Source organism: Erpetoichthys calabaricus, chromosome 3 (assembly GCF_900747795.2).
Source record: "Erpetoichthys calabaricus chromosome 3, fErpCal1.3, whole genome shotgun sequence".
Lineage (NCBI taxonomy): Eukaryota > Metazoa > Chordata > Cladistia > Polypteriformes > Polypteridae > Erpetoichthys > Erpetoichthys calabaricus.
The window spans coordinates 208,794,050-208,821,251 of record NC_041396.2 but is presented as its reverse complement, the minus strand read 5'-3'; the positions used below and the strand labels follow the sequence as shown (position 1 = coordinate 208,821,251).

The following is a 27,202-nucleotide window of genomic DNA, read 5'->3' as shown; positions in this document are numbered from 1 at the left end:
TATTTTTTATTTCAATTTACCCTTACTGCCAGATCTTTATGGTTAGGCTTCTTAAGGGCAGTAGTGCTGCCAAAAAGAAAGACAAACAAGAGCTGCTGCCAAGACAGTGGGTTCTGAAGACCGCCTTTGTAGACTGGTTTATTCCATTTCCCTTCCATCTTTTTTAATTGCTTGTGAGGGAACAGCTGCATGCTGGTTTGTGAAAAAAAAGATTAGTAAAATATGAAGTGTACCCTGATTTAATTAAAATAGGTGGCTGAACCGAACAGAAAGTCAGTATAAATGTGTGTTGTGTATTTTGAGGTAATGAGCTACTGGATACGAAAGCTTTCTTCTCTTTCAAATGTTTTCTGTTAACATTTGCAATCAATGTATAGTAGTAGTATTAAGATAACCCTTCTGTTCATTTTCATGCCTGATTTTTCCTCCTTAGGGTCAGTCATGAAGAGGATTCACTTATAGACAGTCTCACATAACATAAAGCCAATTACTGTTGGCAAATAAAACTAAAAATATATTATCTGAGCTGTTAAAACTCTGAGAAAATACGTAGGAACTCAGGTCCAACAAGCTTGGCTCAGACATTGCCACAATGCCATCGCTTATGAGTAAAACAGAACATCTGTCTATAGACAAATGAATGGACGCAGGGTGGTGCACACTCGATTTGTTTAAATAGTAAAATTGTCTTTGAAAAACCTAGGAAAAAGCAGAAAAATTAAAATGGCATTATATCGGTGCACATGTGCAGCCTGTGACCTAAGATGTAAAAGTATATCAGTTATATGTACAAATATAATACTATCAAAATAATACAGATGGGGAATGTGTTTATTACCTAGGGTGGTCTTCTACCTTGAACACATTGCTGTTACAATAGGCTTTGTAACCACTGCATAGGTTTTGCTGGAAGTCAGTGCATGAATCTTCATTCTTATGGATAGCATATTTCACAGCAAACATCTTGACAAATCTCTAAAGCAAAGCAAACAAAATGAATTTAAAGCATCAGTAATTACATGATTAATAAAGCCTAAAAAATAATCAAGTAACACTGAATAGCCTGGAAATGCCATAGAGTATTTATGCAATTTGTGTAACTTTTTGAATGATAGCAGTGCAGTCTGTTAAGAAGCATACTACATATTTAAAGTCAAATGAATCAGGTCAGAATATAAAGCGGTCAACTGAACACATGCAATGACAAGTCTATTAATCCACCACTCTTTATCTTATATAGTGCCCTTCACAGAGTACTCTCTTACACATTTAAGAATGAATAGACCCCTTATATAGTCATCATCAGTACTAAAGACAATAAATCAGACATTTTATAATTAATTAAAAGGGGAGAAGCAAATGTAAAATGCAAAAAAAAAAAAAATTTAAGCAGAGAGCTCTGTAGAGTAGAATCCAATAGCCGAATAAGCGTTAACAGAGAGCAACATAGTAATCTCAAGGTCTGCATTAAAATTACTTTGAAAAGATCTAACATGTATTAAAGGCCTATGCAGGGCAGGAAAGATGAAGGGCACTCCTGTAAGTTTTATATTCTTGCGTCCTGTAACGTCTCTCTTTTCAAGTAACACTTTGGAAAAGGAACTACCTAGGCACATCAATTAGTAGCTTACTGCTGTCTAACAAAATCTTAACAAATGCTTTAGGTCTTAATATAAAGCATCAATGACAACACATTAGCAAGTAGAAATTGTAGTGCTTGGATTAGTTACTCATTTACTGACAGTTAGCTAGTCCTTAAACCTCCTGTTAAGCCAAAGTCACATTCTGCAACCTTTTATCATGGGGCATGTCAGACTTGACCCAGTGATTTCATATTCATGGAATGGCTTCAATATAAGTTGTTATTTACAAGATATGACCAGATGTGTTTTTCGAAGGAGCCATACCCTTATGTGTGCAGACTTCTCAAATTAACTTACCTACCTAATAATACTTGCCCCTCTTTTAGTAATAACTAAAAGCTTAAACACCATTTGTACCATAGATAATCAATCAAACCATGGAATGCTGATCTCAGTTTGCATCAGATAATTATGATACCCTCTGACGTTAACATCATCGATATCATAAAAAGTACAGCAAAATAGATTTAAATGCTAACTAAACTGAGAGCTTCATAAATACCCACTGTGCAAAATGACGTGTAAGCTGAAAGAGCAGTACCTGAATTTTAGAATCAGATGACTTTGAGGTGAAAAAGGACAAGCCACGATAACAAGGAAGGAACAAGCACTGCACAATTTGAACATAAGACTAACCACTGTGCGTCAAGGTGTTTGCTGTACAGTGTGAGTCCTGCAAAGAAGTGTAAAAATTATTCTGTAAATACCTGTTCTTTCCACACCTGGAAACTGCATCATACTTCTGGTGTCTTTTCCAAAATGCATAAAGAGCACATGTAAGTCTTCTTTTGGGGCTTTTTCAAATTTAAAACCATCAGGAAGTCCTGCTCAGCAGTCCATGAAGCTCAAGATGCCACTCAGCCTCATTTTGATCAATGCAATATCTTGTGCTCAATGTATTCCCAATAGTGATCTGCTTTTATTTTTCGTTTAATTACTGTGGCTACTTTTAACGGAGTAAACAGCATTGAACTTTTCAAACCGCCTTTGTCATCAATTTCTCAGACTACAGAAAGCGATGTTTTTCCTGATATGAAATTACATTGACTAGGGAAAATTGGAAAAAACTGCTTAAGAAGACAAAGTTGAGGGCTGTTATAAACATTTTAATAATAAATTACAGAGGGAAGCTTATTGCTTATTTTGCAAAACATCTGTGAGCCACTTGCCATTAATACAGAAAGACCACTAGACATAACCATCTGCTTTTGGAATAATTTTTCAACACATGTGTGAATCTGTTTTGCCTTATACTCACCTTTTGTGTAGAACAGAGACTTGATTACAGACACCATTTGAGGAAGTGCTGATTCATTGCTGATTTCCAAACAAATGTAATGGTCACCTTCAGAAATCACACCTTGCCAGGGTGCTATCATGCTTTCCGTTTCTGCAAAGAATACGTGTTAATATTGTAATGAAAGATGCACTCCTTTAAAGAGGTGGCATTTTAGTATGAGCAGTGGTATAGACAGCCACCTCAAAAGTGGCATCACTCTAGGCACATCACACTGTCTTCTGTAGCCCCTGTCTCACCAAGCATGTGTGTAATACAGGACCTCTAAGTGACAATACACAACCCAACCTTTACAAAAGAAAGATAGTCAAGCAAAATGACACCTTTTATTGGCTAACTAAAAAGATTACAATATGCAAGCCTTCGAGGCAACTCAGGCCCCTTCTTCAGGCAAGCCAATAAAAGGTGTCATTTTGCTTGACTTCTCACTACATTCCTAATGGCTAACATGGTACAACAACCTACTAAAAGAAAGATAAAAATGGGAAAGGCAAAAGAAAGAAGTGGGAATGACAAGACGATGCCTAGCTGCAAATTATACACAAAGAGAATGGTGTGAAATGCCACTTCAAGGTCTGCAGTGCCAGGAGAGCACAAAGGAAGGTCCAGCTCACCATTGCTACAATTATAGACCTGAGCTCAATATTTCAACTAATTTCTTGTTGTTTAGTTTCTATATTAATCTTCAAATTGTACATTGTCGTTTAAAATAAATGACATCCTTGCCGATCATACCATGACTCCATCCTACTTCCTGAGATCATTTTAAGGTAAAAAATAATAATAACAATAACACATACAGAAGTGATCAAACTCAGGTAAAAATAAGAGCTGGGGCTTTTTGAGGATTAAAGAAGCTTACATTTCTATTGACAAATGGTTTATGTGCCTAAGGATACCAGATGAAGCATCTTCATTTCATTGCCTAGTCAAATACACAGTTCCTAATCATAAACACAAGAGATGAGTTAATAAATAGAAAGAAGATGGAGGAGAACAGCAATATCTACAACAGGCCAGTGTAACATGGTAACTTAAATGAGGACACAAGGCACTGAGGTTCCTTTTATGTGCTATTTGGACTTTTTTCTTTTCTTGGTTCCAGTCATATTTGTCTTAATGCACACATACTCTTAAGATCTGCTGTATATTTTGAATTCATTGCCTTTTTAGTTCACCTGTAGTTATTTATCAGGTAGCCACTGACAGAGATGGAGAGTATATAAAGAAAGTAGCATGAACACACACACACATAAGATAATACGGCAATCAGTTCCAAGAGTAGAAAGGGAAGATATGCCATTTGAACACTGATAATGGATAACAGAAAGGTTTAAGCATTGTTAAAAAAAAGTTAATAGCTGACTGTTTCGGTATTTTCTTCCAGTGCAGTTCAAGCTGATTTTAGAACACATTACTAAAAGATCCCTTGATAAAGATCAAGAGGAAAAGCACAGAAATCACAGATGAATGTTTGCAGTTGTCCACGTAGATTAACCTGAATGGATCAAAAGCACGGATACAGCTTAGAATTTCAATCAACCTGAAATGTAAACACTCATTTGTTCTTTATTGTTTATTGCTCTGTTCACAGTGCACACTTATCAAGAAGAACTTTATGAGGTAACTTAGAGCAGCACCACCAAGCAAAACAAGCACTGAATATGCAGCCCACCAGAAGGAAATTGACTGTAATTATTTATATTGTAAATTAAATTTTGAAGAGGAAAAAAATGTCAAACTACAGGCAGATCTTGGCTTGCCAAAGACCACAAAAGAGAACCAGAGAACTGTAGTTTGTTGATTCATGCACAGCTGCTTAGTCACAAAAACCATAATACCTGCCGATCATAGCAAATCACAAACAGCAATGGAAGATTTAGACAAATCGTACTGTTATGTGTTACTGATTAAGAATAAAAACTTTGCAATCCAGAAGAGAAGAGGTGAGAATTTAGTCTAACCTTTAAATTTACAAAGGCTAAACAAATAACACGGCACTTCTCAAAAAAATCTATATTGAAAACACCTGCAGAACCAAGTTCCAGATCAACGATTTCCACTTTCGGTTCAATGTTTCCCTAGCAGCTGCTGTTTTTTCCAACCCACTTCATACGTTCTAAATATCAAATGAAAATATTACACATATGTGAACAATAGGGTGTCAGGATTGGAACGTACGCTCCTTGCAAAATGCTGATTTGTAAGCTCATTAGTCACACAACTTGTGGCCAGACAACATACAGAAAATGTAAGAAATGAGCTGAGTTTTACTGTTTTACTTAATTTGCTGCAGTGTCTGCTATAACAAAAGATTTTATAACACAAAAAAGATTGCAATGCAGTATAACAAGCAGAGATAAAAGAATATTCCTGGAAGTGCTGTAGCTCTGAAGTGAAATATGGAATAATAAAGAAACTTTCATAGAAATTGGCTAATAGTAAGAGCTGACACAAAAAGTATGAGAATTTTTGCAGTAAGCACAAAAAAAAAAAAAAACACCATGAAATAAAAAGATACTGGTATAGCAAAATTTTATAGTTCAGTGTAATTATTGTGATTGATGATTCCATATAAAAATGCCTGGGAGAAAATTAACTGAACATTTGTATGATAATAACTAAAATGCTTTGTACAATTTTGTTCTTGACAATATATCATAAGAAGGATAAAACAATGATAAAAGAAATTGAAATACTTAATCCAGGGCTAAGGATATAAATAATGTACCAAACCAGAAGGAGTTGAATGTTTTAAACCAAGCAAACTGAGACAAAGAATAAGTACTGACATTCACATTTATGAAAGGAAAATGCAAAGCTGACACCAGCTCCTTACTGGGGGAGACAAATAAGTTTCACAGAAATTAAAGATTTTATTTTATGCTTTGAATTATAAACATAGCATGGATGAAAGTTGCATCTCTAAAGCTTGACTTTAAACAGATATTCTTTTGGCAAACAGATGGTAAGAATTAAGACGTTATGTCAGGCTGACTATCTTGTCATTGAGTGTGTTTACACAAGCTTTAAAAAATCTGGTTATTCACAGAAATCCATTTTCAAAAATGCCATGGATACCCTTATTCTGGTTAAAGAAACTAGAATATTGGTTAACACACATAAATTTCTCCTCAAGTAACCTGGTTATTTGGCGATGTAAACCCTTAACTGGATTACAGTTAAGGATTTTGTAGTCTGCGCATGTCCGAGGCACTGGATTCACCTGCTTACCTTTGCACATGCTCTCAGCAGCTACACGTAAAACCATCTTCAAAGATAAATTTCCTGTGGCAAATGTTCAGGTGATCACCTGATTTCTTTTCCAAGTAACCTAACTCAATGAGTATTTTATTGAAGTAAAAATAGCTGTGTTATTATTATCTCAGCAGAACTGGATGTAAAGCAAGACGCACACATGCCAATATGCCGCTCCTTTGGAGGGTTCAGTTGCACAGCCAAGTAGAAAAGAGTATGCTGCATGTAATCCAGTAACAGAAACATTTTAATAGTGTAAGTTAAATATGTTTAACCAGTGTAATAAGGTGACCAGTAGTAGTCAGTGTTTATACTGCAAATCAATTGTGGCTCGGGTCTTTTGGTGATATATAAAGGGGATGAATGTTATTTACTTCACAGCACATAAAGAACTAAAGGTATCTATAAAATACAAAAAAATCACAGGCTTCATTCTCGTTTTTTGGATTCACATTGGCTGCTGATGATGACTTTTAGCTTGTTTTTGTGCAGTTTAATAACGTAGGAGTATTTTGCCAAAGGGGAGCTCCAGAAGCATACCTACCCATGTAAACGAGAATTTTTAAGAAATTAGGATTCTGCCCAAACCAGGTTACTCACCTTATCTGGGCTTTGTGTGTGCATGTAAATGTACTGATTCTCAAAGGCATTCCAAATATATTCTTCCTTTTTTTCTTCTATGGTCATATTTTCATACAAAATTGCAGGAGGTATATACATTTTCCGTCCTTTTTTGAATACATATAGTACCCAACATTCAGACATGACACCTGTAGAAACATATAGAATTTGTCTTGCCGTCAATTAGAAATACTGATCAGCAGCCCCGCTTTTTACTTAATACAGTAGTCTAAATTCATTGCACTCTTACCATTATACCTTCACAACATCAATGTTTAAACCAGCAGATTCAAAAAATGCCTCCAAGCAGTACACAGTTTTAATAACTAAAACCACTCCATTTAAAACAACTACTTTCCATGATCACTGTTCATTGGTGTATTATTATACTGTACTTTTTTCACTGGATGCTACAATGTGATATATATAGTATTGTACAAAATAACAGATGGCACTGTATATGTATCACTATACATATACAGTCATATGAAAAAGTTTGGGAACCCCTCTTAATTCTTTGGATTTTTGTTTATCATTGGCTGAGCTTTCAAAGTAGCAACTTCCTTTTAATATATGACATACGTTATGGAAACAGTAGTATTTCAGCAGAGACATTAAATTTATTGCAATATGCAGTTTTATGCAATATGCATCATAACAAAATTAGACAGGTGCATAAATTTGGGCACCCCAACAGAGATATTACATCAATACTTAGTTGAGCCTCCTTTTGCAAATATAACAGCCTCTAGACGCTTCCTATAGCCTTTGATGACTGTCTGGATTCTGGATGGAGGTATTTTTGACCATTCTTCCATAAAAAATCTATCAAGTTCAGTTAAATTTGATGGCTGCCAAGCATGGACGGCCTGCATCAAATCATCCGATAGATTTTCAATGATATTCAGGTCTGGTGACTGTGACAGGCATTCGAAAAACATTGTACTTCTCCCTCTGCATGAATGCCTTTGAGTTTTGGGTCATTGTCTTGTTGGAATATCCAACCCCTGCGTAACTTCAACTTTGTGACTGATGCTTGAACAGTATCCTGAAGAATTTGTTAATATTGGGTTGAATTCATCCGACCCTCGACTTTAACAAGGGCCCCAGTCCCTGAACTAGCCACACAGCCCCACAGCATGATGGAACCTCCACCAAATGTGACAGTAGGTAGCAGGTGTTTTTCTTGGAATGCGGTGTTCTTCTTCTGCCATGCAAAGCGCTTTTTGTTATGACCAAATAACTGAATTTTTGTCTCATCGGTATAAAGCAGTTTGTTCCAAAATGAATCTGGCTTGTCTAAATGAGCATTTGCGTACAACAAGTAACTCTGTCTGTGGCGTGAGTGCAGAAAGGGCTTCTTTCTCATCACCCTGCCATACAGATGTTCTTTGTACAAATTGTGCTGAATTGTAGAACAATGTACAGATACACCAACTGCAGCAAGATGTTCTTGCAGGTCTTTGCAGGTGATCTGTGGGTTGTCTGTAACCATTCTCACAATCCTGCGCATATGCCACCCCTGTATTTTTCTTGGTCTGCCAGACCTGGGTTTAACAGCAACTGTGCCTATGGCCTTCCATTTCCTGATTCCATTCCTTACAGTTGAAACTGACAGTTTAAACCTCTGAGATAGCTTTTTGTAGCCTTCCCCTAAATCATGATACTGAACAGTCTTTGTTTTCAGATCTTTTGAGAGTTGCTTTGAGGATCCCATGCTGTCACTCTTCAGAGGAGAGTCAAAGGGAAGCACAACTTGCAATTGACCACCTTAAATACCTTTTCTCATGATTGGACACACCTGTCTATGAAGTTCAAGGCTTAATGAGCTAATCCAACTAATTTAGTGTTGCAAGTAATCAGTATTGAGCAGTTACATGCATTCAAATCAGCAAAATTACAAGGGGACCCAAATTTTTGCACAGCCAGTTTTTCACATTTGATTTAATTTCATACAACTAAATACTGCTTCACTAAAAATCTTTGTTCAGAATACACCCCAGTACTCATATGTTCCTAGGAAATGAAAGACATACCACTGTTGTCTTTTTCGTTGAAAGTAGAGTAAATTATTATGCAGGCTGAGAGGGGTTCCCAAACTTTGTCATATGACTGTATATTATACATACACTATACATATACCTTTTTAATTATTTTTGAGCGCATTTAAATATAAAGCAAAAAGCACCTTCTGCGATTGCTTATGTGACAGACATGAAATAACTTGGCTTCCAGTGGACTACTAATATTGAAATATGACATTTGAGATATTTCTAATACAGCATGCTGTACAAAGTTTAAAAATGTCAAAGTCACCAATTAAAAAGCATTGTTAAATTTGTGAACTCATCTATCTTAATAACAAAAAACATTCAATGTAACTTCAATTACAAATTAGTTAACTGTTTTAAAAATAATTTGATACAGTTTATAAATACAGCAAATACTCTAACTGTATGATTAATTATATTTAGTCAAATTTAAACATTTTAAAACAACAAATGGTGTAATTTGACAAATCAAAAACACTACAGATGTGTATATTAAAATAAACAATTAAAATAAACTGTCATCTGCCTACTTGTTTTAAATATGGGACAATAAATGAGTAACCAAAGCTACACTTGAGGATGTACTTAGAAGTAAAAAGAACAAAGGTGTTTCTTTAGAAAATACTGTTATGCATATATTATTAAAATTTGTATATGTTAAAAATATGTTCATACTGGCCATGTACTGTGTATTTCCAACTTTCCCATCTATTGACTTTTTACCCATTAGTTTTTTTGTCTAAAAATCTGTTCCCTTTCACCATGATTCTGGAATGGTTTTATACATTGGAAAGAACTGTGAACTGATCAGTACGATGCTAGTCCTTTAATTACAGCATTGCCGTTCATATTTGTTTCTGAAATTCTCTGTGACTATTAATAAATCGATTAACTTGCATGTGCTTTAATTGCACTGTAAATGTGCTCAAAAATGGGGTTGAACATGAAAAGCAGTATAACACAAACTGAATTACAGACATGATGTCATTAAAGAGTGAAGGTAAGATGTTGTTCTTATGTTCCTCTAGAATTAAAAGCTTGTATTGCTTTATCCTACAATTAACAATCACATGAAATTTGATCTGCAGCTGATTTTAGTGGTTTGCTTTTGACATTATAAAGGAATTTAGAATGGTCCTCTATAAATAAAATGCATTATCATTATTATTATTATATTAAAAAAGTTTTCCATCATGTCCACAATATTCAGCCTTGATCACTCCCCTCCACACCACTCGCCCAATCATTACTCCTACTGCGTACATCCTCTTTCTTTACCACCCTGTGACAGTCTTAGTGCTAACTTGCTCTTCAGTGCAGTCAGGTATAATGGCAAGGCAGAAAAGCAAATTATTTATTCAAGAGCGTTGAATTTTAGATTGTGATAGAAAAACAGAAGCAAGAGCTGGTAATGAACATCGAAAAGAAGAAAATGAACAAAAAAGAGTTGCATATAATAAAAATGAAGAACAAAGAGAATTGTCCAATAAACAAGAAAGAGAAAAATATCCCGAATAATATGGGAACAGAAATGCAAAAAAGCAACGTTTATAGAATATAAGTTATAGGATAAAGTAATCCATAATATTGTTTTTGCCAAGGTGTTAATGTAATTTCATTTTTATTTACTTTTTAATACATTTTACTTTTTTATTTCTACTTTTTTATGTTTTATTATTCATGGTTATTTAAAAATAGACAGAGTGCCCTGCATAGAGTATACCACCACTTTTAATACAATCGCTATCTCTAATTATTGCATCAATTAACGCATCTGTAATTAATAATAATTATGCCTATAGTTACCAAAGTTGGAAAGATCACCTTTTTATGCAACAGAACAATGCGTGTTGGCTTTGTCAGCTTTCTTTTTTGAGACACACCCTTGTGATTTCTGATGAAGGCATGTTTAGGATTTATTGGTTGTTTTCTATGTGAACTTTGCATTGTGTTCATGTTTCTGCATAGGGTTTACTTTGGGTGCTGTGGTTTTCCTTCCTCATTATTCATGTGCGTGTGTGTGTGCATGTGTGTGAATGGGCCCTACAATAGGCTTGTATCCTGTTCAGGGATGGCTTCTGTATTTACCTGAATGTGATGGGACTGGCTTCTTATTATGACCATTTACTGCTTTAAACATGCTTAGGTAAAGATTTTCTGGAGAAAGCAGACATAAACAATAACCAGTCCCAGACAGGATACAAGCCTATTGAGTTCACTCTTGCATTCATTTTCATACTGTGCCATTTTAACAACCATCCATTTAATGCAACTGATACTTCCCATACCTACTCACAGAGCCCCGGAAGAGAGAGTAAAGCAGCTCTGGAAATGACACCAATTCATTCTAGGGCATATCCTAGCACTCATCATCCAGGTAGGTGAACTGATTTGCACCCATCAACCTAACAGTCTTTATTTTAATGGTAGAATTAAAAAAGAGTCCCAAGTGGAAATCTTTTAAAATACAAGGAGAACAGACAAATTCTAAAAAGAAGACATCATAAGCAAGAGGCAACTTGATTTCCAAGTAGTATGAAGTAAAGATGTTTTCTGCTTTTCCACGCCATATGCTACTTACTTGGGTTTCTTGTTTATTATAAGTATAATGTTTGGAGCAAATAATAAAATTGTTTGAGTCCCCTTATGCATTGGAGGCTCTAGTAGACTGGGAATGGCTGCTGATCCAATTAAAAAAAATGTCACAGCAATGTAGCTGTGCCATTACTAATGAATAGGCAACAGCCCAAGTATCCATCCATCCATTTTCCAACCCGCTGAATCCGAACACAGGGTCACGGGGGTCTGCTGGAGCCAATCCCAGCCAACACAGGGCACAAGGCAGGAACCAATCCTGGGCAGGGTGCCAACCCACCGCAGGACACACACAAACACACCCACTAGGGCCAATTTAGAATCGCCAATCCACCTAACCAGCATGTCTTTGGACTGTGGGAGGAAACCGGAGCGCCCGGAGGAAACCCACGCAGACACGGGGAGAACATGCAAACTCCACACAGGGAGGACCCAGGAAGTGAACCCAGGTCCCCAGGTCTCCCAACTGCGAGGTAGCAGCGCTACCCACTGCGCCACCGTGCCGCCACAGCCCAAGTAATATTTGAGTAAAACTGGTAACAGACTTTCAAGTATGTTAACATTTTCCAAGCTTCAAAAACCCATAATTATAATTAAGTCCAAAGCAGTCTGTACGAAAAATAGACACTACACTCAAATGTCTTTCAAGACTGTCCAAAATTATTTTTAATCAGTATTGTGCAAAGGCTGATATTTATACACATATTTTGTTATCTTTGAATTGTTTGCTTTAAATTACATTAAGAAAAAGCTTGTACTTGTCACTGAAGCACAACTCTTATTGACATATAGTAGGAAGAAATTTAAAAAGTAAGAAAAGCTGCTAAAAGCCCCCTTGTCTGTGTTTGATGTCTTTACTGCTGCACTTTCATTTTTATCATGCTGCTCAAATCCAACATTTGGAGTGTATGTGGTCATCAATTTGTGGCTGACAAGCTCAGTCCTCAAAAGAATTAAAAAGGATTGATCTATTTATACACACTGAGGTAAGTTAACATTTAAAAAGACTTAACTAATCCATTTTACACCTCTTTTTTGACTGATCAATACATAGGGATATTATTTATCTTCTCACTTTTCCCCAGTAGGAAAAAGGGAATAAAACAATTGAATGGTAGGATTATGTAACATCTGAGTGGGTGACTAGTCAGCCTTTCTTCAAAGAGATAATCTCTACCAGTCACCTTCCTCTTTTACATCTCTGTAAAATGCCTTCATGCTCCTCAGATGAACTTTAGCTTCAGGCAGAACTGCCGTCTACCTCAGAGTGGGTGTTTATCCCCTATTTTGTGTCTCTTACAAATCTGTGTTGCCTTTCTGGCTCCTCTGGTATGCACTGCTATAAGAGTTTATCCACTAATCTCTCTTCCAATGACACAAAAGTACTCAGACACAGTGCTCACAATACTTATATGTCAACTGCCAGCACTTCCTGTAAAATGAGCATCTCTAGTTATCACTTCGCCATGGAAATGCTCAGTGTATTAGCTACAAGGATCCTGACATTTTCTTCCGAAGCACATCTCATAGTTTTTTAACATGGATCTTACTTTGCATTAGTTCATCTCATGAGGATTAAATAAGAAAACAAGAGAATAAATGAGAAAACATAGAGAACAAGAGAAAACAATGGATACAACAAAAATATTTAACACAATATTTTTTTACAATCACAAAAACATTACTTGAATCAGGCCATTCAGTTCATCATAGCTCATTGTTTTCCAGTCATCTAATATATACAAATAACGGATATTTAACATCAGAAGGGACTTAAAAGTGCTGCTTAAAATGTGATACTTTAATTTTATCCATGTATCTATAATTCTACTGTATTAGGTATCTTTTAATAAAGTCTACATAAACTGTAAATATTCAGCAATTACCTGATCAACTACTGTGCAAATGGGTATTATTACCATGTCGAGTAATGATACAGGGAAATACTTACACATACAGTATCTCTTATTCTCATTACATACAGGATTGTGCACTATACCTATTGTATACTGTTCTCATAACTTACCTTTCTCCACAGGATTATAAGAGGTTTCTAGAAAATACTTTGAAAAAAGTCCCAATATTTTTATTTCCTGTTCTGTTGGTGTCAATTTTTAAGAAAGTCAGAGGCTTTGGGCAAACTTAAAATAAGGACATTATATGCACAGTTACAGTTGAATGTTGCAACATGACACACTCACTTGATTTTTACATGGTCACGGAACACCAGACCTCTCCCTTCAGCATTGGAAGCAAGGCAGGAATCAGCCCTGGACAGGGCACCGCTTCATAGCAAGCGGCACTCATGCACAGATCCACTCAACCAATTTATGTTTGCCAAATAGCCTAACCAGTGCTTTTAGTATGATGGCTGCACAAAATGCCAAAGTGTGAAGCCTTATAAATAGCCCACAAAACAGGTCTCACTCCAAGGAAAGCCTGGTGCCAGGTCAATGGGAGGCTATAGGCCTTACAAGCCCTCAGAATGGAGGTTAGGCTTTTAAATTCAAAAGAAATAGTGAGTATCAAAAGCTTAAAGTATTTTTCTCTTTGGGGAAAACTGTAAAAACTGGAGCTGGAGATACAGACAACTGAAGATTTATTAACAAACAAAATTTAAAAATATTAATAAAGTATCTATCTATCTATCTATCTATCTATCTATCTATCTATCTATCTATCTATCTATCTATCTATCTAAAAGGAGTCAAAAAAAGAATTGCCTGAAAGGCAATCCTCAGCAAAAAATCCCAATATGTTTAACCAAAAATTAGAATCCTTAAAACAGTAGCAAAACATCATAAAAACCAGTAAATCTAAAAAAAGCAATACTCAAAAGGAGAACTCACCAAGTACATTCAAAGACTGGCAAGAGACTGCATTTCCCATAAGCCTTTATTGGGTTGGGAGCAGTGCCTCAATGATGATGGAGAGGTGGCCCCGCCTCTTAGAGAACCTCCTACAAAATACAGGAACCATTAGACAACAAATAATAAACAAAACAGACATAAAATACTTAATTAAACAAATAATAAAAATACACGACAATATTAACATAAATGATTGCAATTAATGGATCTAAAATAAACAAAATGACATTTAAACATAACCCGGGGAGGAACCTGGGCTAACACACAACTCACTGAACATAAATACAGAACATGTTACAGTATATGTCTTCAAGTTTTCATTTCCATTGCACCTACAGTTCCAGTAGAGAAGTTACTAAAATGCATTTTGATATTTTTCAAATATCTAAGATGAATGGTGTGTGAGCCATTGGGTTCTCCTTTTGAAATGTCGTTATTAAATGTGTCCTTTACTGCATACATAAGTGATTTAGGATGATGTAAGTTTTAATTTTTTGAAGTCATTTAAGGAATTGTCACATAAACTCAACTACCTGCTGAAACAAAACACATATAAAGAATTTTCAAAAACTGATATATATACCAACAATCATTTTTTTTAATGTGGCAACAAAAAGAAAGGAGTAAAATAATAAAAAATGAACAAAGACAGTAAATGCTACAATAGGTTCCTCAGCATGCAAAGAGATTCTAGGCAGCAAAAGTCATTAGTGGACAGAGACAATGTCCTGCTAAGCTTTATGGGAGATAGCAAAGCATGTACTAGAAATGGCCAGTGTAGTATGAAGCAGGTAAGACAGAGTATGTGTACAATATATACTGAATGTCATGGTAGGCCAATAGAAAAGCGTGCCAGAGAAGGAGAGGGAAGAGTAAGACTTAACTAAGGAAATAGTTAATTATCCCCGGACACTAAGGATGCTGACCCTCTACATAGAAAGAAAGAGATTGGAACAGTCAAATGCTGAGAAGTGGGACTACGCTGTTTTTCTTTTTTTTTTAATTGTAGACTGGAAGGAAAATAAAGTAGTAATCTCATGTACAGTACTTAAAGTGCCAGTGCATAGGACCGGAATGGAAGTAGTGAGTAACTAAGAGATTTAGTTTTTTGGGGGCAACTGAAAAGTCAGGGTACTGGGGCACCAGATACTGTTAGATTCTTGCCTGTTGTTTTTGTAGTCCCTAGAGTCTGTTCCGGAGCTTGGCCAGAAGAGACTCTAGGAAGAGGTTTAAAGCTGTCTCATTGCTTGATGCTTTTTGGATCTGAACTATAGGGAGTGAGATGAGGAAGATACTTGGATTGTGGGAAAGAAAGAGAAATAAGAAATGGGGTACATTGAGGTATTCGGAAATTAGAAGCCCATCCCAGTGGCCACATAAAAGTTCAAGAGATGTGTAATCAGACCCAGAACTGCAGCAGAGTTTCGCTTACATTCTGTATACATCACACTTTTCCTTCTTTGTCTGTTATTATAATTTTGGCCTCCTTGTTATCATCTTTCAGTGTGATTTGGATCACCATGAGGGCACCACTTTCTATTGCAGTGCTTAGGATCTATATTGTTTAGTCAGCGCTGCATTCACTTAGCTATGACTAGTAGAGTATAACTGAATATTCAATTCAGTTTAATTTTTGACATTGCAAAACAATCTCAGAACCACTGAATTGTGTGCAAGGGAGCAGCCCATGATTAACCATTAAGCAAAATAAGCAGGAGCTTGAAGCAGGAAGAGTAGCGGGGCACCACAGAGTTTTTCCCCTAGCTATCATGCCCTTAATTCTTTTATGGCCAAGCTCAGGTTTAGTTGAATCTTTTGTAATTGTTCTTATCTGTCATGTTCAACTTTAATCTGCATTGTTAAAAAACATTTTATTGGGCACGGTAAGTGACACAAGTTTAAAAATCTGATTTGAAGATGTTCTATCACATGTGTTTCCTTCTCATTGTGTTAAGAGTTATACTTCCATTGAGTGTAAACACAGCTGGCAGGGTCTGGCTAGCATTAATCTCATGTAAAGGACCCTTAAGCTCTTAATTTTATTATTTGCTTTCCTGCTTTTTCACACAAACAAGGTGAGTTTTTAATCTCTTATTTTAATTTAGTACTTATTGAGTCTTAATGTGTTGTCAGTTAAGCAATGGAAGGGTTGAGGGGCACTGTTGTAAAGCTGTGCTTGGGGCATCATTTGACATTAATCCAGTCCTGAATGGTGCACCGGTCCATGCATAGTCCACTAACATGCTCATACAGGGTGCATTTTGAATTTCCAAACAACCTAACATCCATGTTTTTAGAGCTGTGCAAAGGAAACAAGTATGTGGGAAAAAAAACATGTACACATTGGACAGACTTATAATCAGAAATAATTACAAGATTTCTTGAATGAAAATAGTAATATAATTCTGTCAGTTATGGTTTACAAGAAGATATCTCTAGCAAAGCAATCTTTTAGAATTTTCTGAACAGGCAAACAGAGTAGTAAACAAAAACAAATCATATGACATAATTTACTCCAGACTTTTAAAAAGAATAATTCTAAAGGTAGAAACCAATTGACATTAAAGGTAACAAGACACTGGATTCATGAGACAGCAACATTAACCACTGTAATCGTGCACAGTGTCAGTTCAGATCAATTCAGTGTTAATTATGATTATCCCACTTTACTGTAATGAAAAGTATTAATTGCAGGAATGATGTGTGATGGATTCTAAGCAACATGGTATTTAGTGTTTTTTTTTCCCTTCAACAGGCAATGGATCTTTTCTATCCAATGTACATGCCGAGAGAGAGATCATACTGCTGTGCAGAGGAGCCAGGTAACAGCCTTTTCCCATAACGTAATTATGGGCTTAGTGATTATCTTTGTGATTTTCTGAAAAATTATGTGCTCATCTTGTGGGTTTACTGTTTCATAATTCTCACCATGTTCTTAATTGTTAGATGTCTAAGCGTTCTTCCTGGGAAACACACTCTTCTCATATTCCTGAGAGAGGTTTCATATTTGTTTTTTTGCACCCTCTGGTAATATGGACTGCCATCATGTTAGCCACTAATTCCATGTGTTTATTCGTCAGAATTGTTTGCAAAGGGAAACTTCTGGAGGATGTTATAAAGTTTGTTTTTCAACAAACTCTTCAGAAGGAAAACATTTTTAAAGTGCTCTACACTGAGGTAAACTGGATGTCCACATTTTCTAACTGCTCTCAAAGCTCAAATGGGGAGACTGGGATTTTTTTTTACGCCTACTTTTATTTAGCACCATGAATATTGTTGAAGTCAGCATGACTCAAATCAAAATGTCTATTTTGTAGATAGCTATAAACAGCTGCAGTCAATGATAGCAACAATAGAAAGAAAAACAGTACATGGAATTTCATTTTGAAAAGTGTAAATCTGTAAATATTATTGCACAGAATGGTGTATTGTTATACTTAGGAAACAAGTACTTTATGCAGTATTCTAAACTACAAACTGTAAAAAATAATTATGATTAAGATCATAGAGTATGTTCAGTTTAATAATAATAAAGAAAATTAAATCCCAATTTACTAAAATGGGAAAGGACCATTTTTAACAGTGTAGTACAATAAAAAAGGCAGTTTGACTACAAATTACATTTTTTAATGCTCTCAATCCGGCTGTGAAGGGTCAAAAGTGTCGCAATCAACCGATTCTTCATTGTATATGTACAGTATATTGCTGAAAATTGCTCCCATGTGGTCATTTACATTTTGACTATTCAATCTGACCTATGTATAGTAGGTATAACAGTGTTAATTCCACCCAAAAAAAAATCAAAAAAGCCTTAGCAGATGTACAAGTTAATATTATAAACAATTACTGTTTTTTGGTATAAAGAAATATATAATAAAAATGCCAACATGTAAAGTTTATTCCCTGTTCTAATTGTATTTTCATTTATTTGCATTCTGGAAGATTCCCCTACTTTTCATTCACAGGCAAAAAAATGTAAAAGGGGGTGTTTTTATATTCTGACCCGTTTCTGAAAGACTACTCAGTTGCTCTTTAACCAACCAATAGGATGTGGTTTCACTCAGCTGAAAAAAATCATTCATTAATTTTCTATTCCTGCTTTGTCCCAGCCATGAGGTGATGAGCCTGTTCAAGAAGCATCCGGTTCAAGGACTTAAACTTAAACCATGATGAAATTCTTTTTTTGTTTTGTTATTTATGCATTTTTGGAGATAGAATACATTTTCCCTTGAACTTTGTTATCTTCTTTGAGCTTTAAATTACAGACATTTTGTTTCACTTTTGATTTGTTTTTGGAATCAATTAATTTTATTGTTATGCTTGTCTTACTTTGTGTCACCCTTTTGTTTTTCCAAGGGTGCCACATTTACTTATTTGTTAGATGCCTTCATCCAAGGTGACTTACAATATTTATGATACAATTGGTTATATTTCATTTGGTTTTCCAATTGGAACAAGTAATATGCTCATGGTCACAGTGTCAGTAGCCGGATTTGAACCCACAACCTTAGGGTTTGAAGCCCAAAGCCTTAACCACATTCCCTGCCACCACACTGCCTGTCATGAACTTTGTTGCAGTTGCTAACATTGCACTTCCCAAAAATTACAATTTGTGATCAGGCTATTTAAGCCAGTGTGGCTTGGAGATTTATCTGTGTTTGTTTATAAATTCTAAATTCCTTTCAAGAGTGTTTTTTAAAAGACATTTTGGTTAACTTCTTATTGATCTTATTATTTTCAAATGAGACTCAGAACTGGTCTATTGGAATTCTAATGCACTGAAAAAAATGACAAAATTGTGAAACCTCACAAATAAATTATTCTTTATACTGACCAGAAAGCAGGAGACAGAGCTGGAGGTAGCAGAATTAAAGATGCTAAGATTTGCATTGGGTGTGATGATGATGGATAGGGTTAGAAATGAGTACATTAGAGGGTCAGCTCAATTTGGACGGTTGGGAGACAAAGTCAGAGAGGCGAGATTGCGTTGGTTTGGACATGTGCAGAGGAGAGATGCTGGGTATATTGGGAGAAGGATGCTAAGGATAGAGCTGCCAGGGAAGAGGAAAAGAGGAAGGCCTAAGTGAAGGTTTATGGATGTGGTGAGGGAGGACATGCAGGTGATGGGTGTAACAGAACAAGATGCAGAGGACAGAAAGATATGGAAGAAGATGATCTGCTGTGGTGACCCCTAATGGGAGTAGCCAAAAGAAGAAGAAGAATTCAATGATGCTAGCCACTATGATCATAAACAGGAGAAATATTGACTCTAAGAAATTGCAAGATTAATTTTTACTATTAAACTGATGACAAATATGATTTCTATGTCCAAGGAGTGTCTTTGTAAATCGAAGAATTCCCGCTTATAATGTAACCTAACAGATAAATCAAGATTTGTGTTTAGACTGAAGGCAGATGCAGTTTCTCTTCAGTGTTTTACAGTGAAAGCACTTCTTAACACTCCGAAAGATCTTGTCAAGTGCTTTTTTTTTTGCAGTTTGTTCAATATATTCCAGAAATTGGCAGCTCTCAAAAAGTAAAGTGCATTTAATAGTCGGCAATGGATCATAAACCCCAGTCGCTGAACTCTGCATGCATGCAGCTTTTATATTCTTATGAAACAACATCATTAATAATTATTATGCATAGCATTCATAACTGGAACCAAACTGGGAAGGTACCCAATGCATGGGTGGCCCAAAGGAATCATTGTTACCATGCCATGGAGAAATACTTCATACTCTTCTACTTTTACATATAATTTTTAAAAGAAGAACAGTAGAATTTGCAAAGCACTCTAAAGTGGATGCTGTTGAAGAAGATATGAATCAATTTTACAAGAAGTGATGGTAATTAAACTAAAGAATCTGATGGCGATACGTGGATAGAAAATTCTATTAATCCAGCCAGTTAGGCATATTCAAACAGAATAGTCAATCTAAATCTTTACAGGATGAAGCTTGAATCGAACAGGCCAAGTAGGCACAGAACACATCTGCTGAAACATTTTCACGAAGGATGCTAGTGCATAAGTTTTTTTTAGAATTATCAGCAGAACAACTACTGGTGTTACAACATTATGAACTTTTAAACAAGTTAATGTCCACAAGGCATCTGGTCTAGAAAGAATTTTAGCATGTGTTCTAAAACTCTGTGGCAACCGACTAGCTGACGTCTTCAGTGACATCCATAATATTTCTCTGAGAGAATCTGAGGCTTCTGTCTACTTCAAAAGAACATATGAGTAAGTTATGCCTGTGTCTTGGAAAACAAAAGTGGACTGTCTGAATGACAACACACTGGTGACACTCACTTTGGATAGAATAAAGAACTTTGAGAGACTTGGACTGAGACAAATTAGACATAATACTGAGATAGTCATGATCATCTCCACTTTGCATATCATCTCAGACTATGTCATATTCCTTGTAGTTCATATCATCCTGGCATTTCTGGATAATACAAACTCCTACAACATAGTCCCATTTATAGACTACAATTCAGCATTTAACACTATTGTATAAGTAAAGCTGACCATCAAACCCCTCAATTCAGGACTTAGAGTCAACCTCACAATGGATTTTGGACTTCATTAGCAATAGGTCTTGGAATTTGCAGATTGGCAGCATCACCTCCTCCATTATGACTCTTGGCACTGGTAATCCACATGGAAGTTTGCTGAGCCTCTGTGTACTCATTTATCACCACTGACTGTCAGGCCAGTCACAGCTCCAAATCCATCATTAAATATGCCGATGACACCACCGTCATCAGCCAGACCACCAACAATGATGAGATGACTTATTGAGAAGAGATCTACTTGCTGAATTAATTGGCGCCAGAACAACAATCTGATTCTTAATGCCAACAAAACCAAGGAGCTGTTTGTAGAGTTCAGGAAGCAGAACTGCAGTGAAGAGGATGCGGTCAAAATGGTGAGCAAATTAAAATTTCTTACACTGATCATAACTGAGGAACTGAAGTGGGCACAACATATTCTGGCTTTTGTAAACATGGCATACTAGCATTTCTGCTTTCTTAGATGTCTGAAGACAGCTGGCATTTCTACATTTGTTATCACCAACCTACAGGTGCACAGTACATGAGTGCAGAGTCCATCCTGGCTGCATCACATTCTCATATTGCACTTGCTCAGCTCAGGAACATAAAACACCGTAGAAGGTGGTGATGACAGCACAGAACATTTTTATTCTTTGGGTGTCTTGTTGGTATTGTTTTATTGTGAACTTCCTGAGGAGACATGCAAGTAACAATTTTAATATACTGAGTACACACAACAATAAACTTGACTTGACTTAAGTTCATACACAGATCAGAAAGAAGTGGGCTGCTTTATGCAAACTTGTCACTTGTGGAGCATTCTCAGTTGATATATATCATTTTCTATTTACGAACTTAACATTATTTCTATTAAAAGCATGTTTTTATGAAATCCTACCCACAGAGTCGCCAAGGTACATTTAATCTGACAACAATCTGAAATTCCAAAAAATTAGATTGTCATTAACATTTTGTGAGCAGTTACATATATTATCCTTAACTGTGTGTGCCAATGCTTTATAATGTGGCTATGCAACAGCTGGTGCAGAAACAAATGCCAGCATCTACGCTCTGAGTTGCCAGCATGGCTTCAGTTTAAAATGGTTTAACAGCGTTCATTATTATTTGGAATATTGCAAAATTAAATTTTAAAAATGATTTATTGATGTAATCATTTAAATAATGAGGTAAAAATTCCTCTGAAATAACAAGCTTAACTATGAATTTGAAGAAGGACTGGATACCATTAACTTTCTGCTCATTCAAATCTGAAGCTGTGCTCAAAAACTACAATTCTGATGAAATTATGTCTCATTAATTTATGCTATTAACTGTGTACAGTACTCCACTAATTAATAATTTGAGTTACTTGAAGGTACAGGCTCTAGCCTGAAGATGGTCAGATTTCTTTTTAAGGTAAATATTCAAAAAGACTAAAAGGTCAGTTTTGGTACGTTCACCAACAGTGTAATGAACACTGCAACTTTTTCAATAGTCAAGCAAATGGAGCACCAAGTGAAAATGTGCAGGATGTTCCATTTCCTGATAAACAGGATTATTTATTTATTCATTGAAATACCTAAATGGAACTAGCTAAGAGAATTAGCATTTCAAAAAATGTGAAATGCCAGTGCATTTCATGGAAGAACATTGTGCTCTTAGGATGACCAGCACAAGATGAGTTTTGTTCACAGACACCAGGTTAGTGGTACAGTTCGGAAGGAGGACTCCTGAATGAAATGTTTTCTGTAAAATGACATGCAATGTATCAGAAACCTTAATCCCAAAAACATGTCCACTTTTAACCCAAAACTGAAAAGATATTACTTTAGCACAGTATATGCTTATTAGACCTGCTGGTTTAGCTGCTCCTGCTGAGAAATGTCTATTTGAACTAAAAGTGTGGTAATCATCATGATTAACTGTTTCTAGTCCTTTCTTATTTCTTTTTTCTCTGTGTCGTGTAGTGACACTCGGTGCTATTTTGATATTAACCAGAAAAGAAGATGATTAAATGGCTGATAAACTTTCACATTAATGGTGGCACACAGCATCAGACTATCATATAATTACAACACAGTTACAGAAGGGACACTAACATGTGTCCTAAGTCAGCCAGAATTTATATTTATATTAATATTATCATGGACCCTGTGAGGTTTATTTCTCAAGAATACCTGTGAACTTAAGTTTTAGGTTTCCTCTCTTAAGATGCCAGAGCTGAGTGGTGGCCGTGTGGCTAGGGATCTGCAATGGCAATCGGAAGGTTGCCAGTTCAAATTCCATAAATGCCAGAAGTGACTCTATTCTGTTGGGTCCTTGAGCAAGGCCCTTAACCTGCAATTGCTCCATCCTGGGTATGATGTTAATCTGCATCCAGCCCTGCATGTAGGCCCTCAAACCTGCAGAGAAAAACCTGGGGGTTGGTGGCAGAATTGGCACTCCAGCCACCATAATAATAATAATAATACATTTTATTTATTTAGTGCCTTTCCCATGCTCAAAAACCATAAAAAACAACCTCACACTGTTACATTCTATCTGAACTAGTGTGGTGCTGAGGTGTCACCCACAACATGGCTGCACTCGGGTCCTGAGGTGGTTTGTCAAGTGGTGGGTGCTGCAACGCGCTGTATCAATGCATGCTCCTAACCTCTCTCTTTCTCTCTCTCAAAATGCCAGCTTAGACTACAGTATATTTTCTGTTTGCTCAAATTCTAATTTCTTGTTTTTTTAAATTGACATTTCCTACATTTCTCACTGGGAAAGTTGAGACAAAAATGTACATCCTTTCAATTGGCAGGGACTCCTATTTTGAACATCATTTGCTTCCTTTGGGGAATTTTATACTCCGAGGTATCCATTTGGTTCATTTGATTTTGAAATATAGTTATAGTTGTAATTTTGGTTTTTGATTTGGGCCATTATATCACCACCTTTCTGACAGTACTATTGTTGGTTCCCATTGCCAGGACTGTCCCGGAGTGGGTGTGTCCTTAGAGGTTGTGACCTGTTGATCATGATGGATCAAAGGTCATCCAGGGGTATGCTCCTCTACCTGACTACTCAAATTAGAAAACCCTTCTAATGTTTTTGAAAAGTGTCCTTTGTTTTGTTTCTCTATTTTCTGAACCCTCTGCACTCCTTCTGACTTTGATTCTGTCTTGGGATTCTTGGCTTAGGTTACTGATAGGTTTTCTTCTGAGTCTGACTCTCACTACATTTTTTTGACTACGTCCTTATATTCCAGTTGCACTCCAAAGTCTTGTGCCTGCATAATAGAAATACATAATGAGTTCTTACGCATGTTAATAACATAGCATTCTTTGACACACATAATCCAATTCAGAGTCCAATTGGGAACAAATTCCACAGCAGGTCCCATTCATACACACACCCCCACACAGGGCCAACTAAGAACTAATATTTAACCTAGTCAGCACATTTTTAAGGATGTAGGATGAAACCCTGCTGGAAAAAACATTACAACTTTACATGAAGAATGACTGGGTGCATGACTCAAGTGCAGGATACTTCATCTGTGAAGTAACAGCACAAACCAATGTACTACCATGCCACCGTTATACCTGTCAATGTATACTTGCCATAACAACAACAGTGACATAAAATTTGATTTAGTGAAACTCATACTAATAAAATATCTATACAACAATACAGTTTAACAACAGCAGCCCATAAACAATCCCATTTCAATATGAATGCACTTGAAAATTTATCAATTTAGCATAGCAGCTTGAGATTTCAATTTTATATTGTAAGTACTATTACTCAGTGAAGAAAGTTCTACTAGAAAAAGTGAAAATTAAATAGATGAATGGATGCTTCTCAAAATTGGGAAAAAGGGAGTAAAACTGAACCAAACAGCAAATTAGTATGTTCCTTCAAAACCATGATCTTAGTGGAACATGATCACTACACACTCCTTGATTTTTGAACCCTTGTGGGCCTTTACAGACTGAGTAGGCCCTGAACGGACTTTGCATATTGGATTCTGCAGCACATACAAGGGAGAATGATGAACCCAAGCTGCTTTATTCTGTGACAATATCAGTACCAGAAAGCACGTCTGGCTTTCATTGTCAGGATGTAAATCATGTTGACTGGCAGTCTTTTAATTAGGTAGTCTTTTCTGTGTTGTGAAATTATTGCTTTGTGGTTGATAAGTTGAAAGTACAAAAGTGCAGGGTGCTTAAAGAACTGGACACAAGAACTTTGTAGAACTTTTGGAGTCAGAGAGGAGTGTACAATGCAAAATAATATTACATTTCCAAAAGATTTCTCCTGATAGCTGTAGTTACCCACCTGTTCTAACCACTATCAATACCCTTGACAAACTTTTATGAAATAACAGTCTGTTAAATATATAAAATGATAAATAGTAGGTGTAACTTGCACAGTAGAAAGGAAAAGTATTCAGAAGCAGTTTGAATAGCCATGAAAATTAAAGACTGGCTATGGTAGAATAAGGTCAAAAGTGCATATCATTGTTGGTATTTATAATTTTAGGGCCCCAAATCCTATAACCTATAAAAGTTGGGATGGTATGGAAAAAAGCAGTGATACTTAAATTTACTTTGACTTTTATTTCATTGCACAACAGTATGAACCCAAGATATTTCATGTTTTCTCTGATCAACTTCATTTCATTTGTTACTCATGTACATCCATTCCTGCATTTCATGCCTGCAACACATTCCAAAAAATGTTGGAATGGGGCAAATTAGGGCTGGTAATGAGGTAAAATAATTAAATAATGGTGTGATTTCAAACAGATGATGTCAACAGGTGATTGTAATCACGATTTGTACTCACGAAAGGCTGAGTCTTTAAGGAGCAAAGATGGGCAGCAAATGTGTGAGAAAATTATTGAAATGTTTAAAATCAATGTTCCTCAAAGAAAGATAGGAAGGTATTTGCATAGTTCTCTCTACACAGTGTATAAAATTACAATAAGATATGGAGGAATTTCAGTGCATAAAGGACAAGGGCACAAGCCTAAGCTGAACACCCGTGATCGCCAATTCCTCAGACAGCACTACATCAAGAACCGTCACTCATCAATAGCTGACATAACCACATGGGTGAGGGATTACTTTGGCAAACCTTTGTCAAGCACTACAATATGGAGTTACATTCACTAATACCACTTAAAACTTTACTGTGGAAAAAGAAGCCTTATGTTAACCTGTCCAGAAGCAGATTTGACTTCTCTGGGCTCGGAGGCACCTGGGATGAACCATCACACAGTGGAAATGTGTGTTGTGGTCAGAAGAATCAGAATTCCGGAAGAAATTGACACCGTGTGCTCTAGACCAAAGTGAAAAAGGACCATCCAGACTGCTATAAGCACAAGTTGAAAAGCCATGGTCTGTCATGTTATGGGGTGGTGTCAGTAACCTTGGTAAAGCTAATTTGTATTTCTGTGATGCCAGCAATAATGCAGAAATGTACTTTGAGATTTTACAGCAACATGTGCTGCCTTCATGATGGCATTTTTTCCAGGGACGTCCATGCATTTTTGAACAAGACATTGCAAAACCACATTTTGCCTACATTGCAAGGCATGGCTGTGGAAGAACATGGCAGCGGTTCTGGACTGGCCAGCCTGCAGTCCTGACCTGTCCACAATAGAAAATGAGTGGAGAATTTTGAAGCGAAAAATGCAATAACGACAACCCCGTACTGTTGCACACCCAGGCCCGGTCTTAGGTATTATGGGGCCCTAGGCGAAAGGGGGGTCCAGGGGTGGAGCCCCCCTGGAAGCTCTGTGAAATGCGTGAAAATTAGACCAAGGAGTCGATCCGGGGCCCTAGGCGGTCGCCTACTTCGCCTATGCCTAACGCCGGGCCTGATTGGGACAAATAATGCTGTAGTATTTTTAAGTATATATGACAATTGCTCACTCGGACAATTTGTTTTGGGGGCCCCCAAGAAGGTGGGGGCCCTAAGCTATAGCTTGTGTAGCTTATACGTAAATCCTGCACTGTGCACACCTTAAGATGTGTTTGCAGGAACAATGGAACACAACAACACCTGAAATGCTTCATCGCTTGGTATCCTCAATGCCAAAACATCTTTTAAGTGTTGTGAAAAGGAATGGCGTCATTACAAAGTGGTGAATGCTTTACTGTCCCAACTTTTTTTTGCAATGTGTTGCAGGCCTGAAATTCAGAAATGGATGTACATTAACAAATGAAATGAAGTTGACCAGACAAACATGAAATATTTTGGGTTCATACTGTATGCAACAAAGAATCACAGCATTTTTTTTTTCTTTTGCATTTT

At 36.4% G+C, this 27,202-nt stretch overlaps 1 protein-coding gene across 1 annotated transcript in view; it reads left to right on the top strand.

The window, feature by feature from the left end:
* Positions 1-27,202, top strand: part of sgk1 (serum/glucocorticoid regulated kinase 1) — a 183,931-nt gene that overhangs the window by 113,052 nt on the left and 43,677 nt on the right. Inside the window, exon 4 of the mRNA XM_051924958.1 lies at positions 17,091-17,157. Coding sequence (XP_051780918.1) covers positions 17,091-17,157 — 67 coding nt within the window. The remainder of the gene's footprint in view (positions 1-17,090; positions 17,158-27,202) is intronic.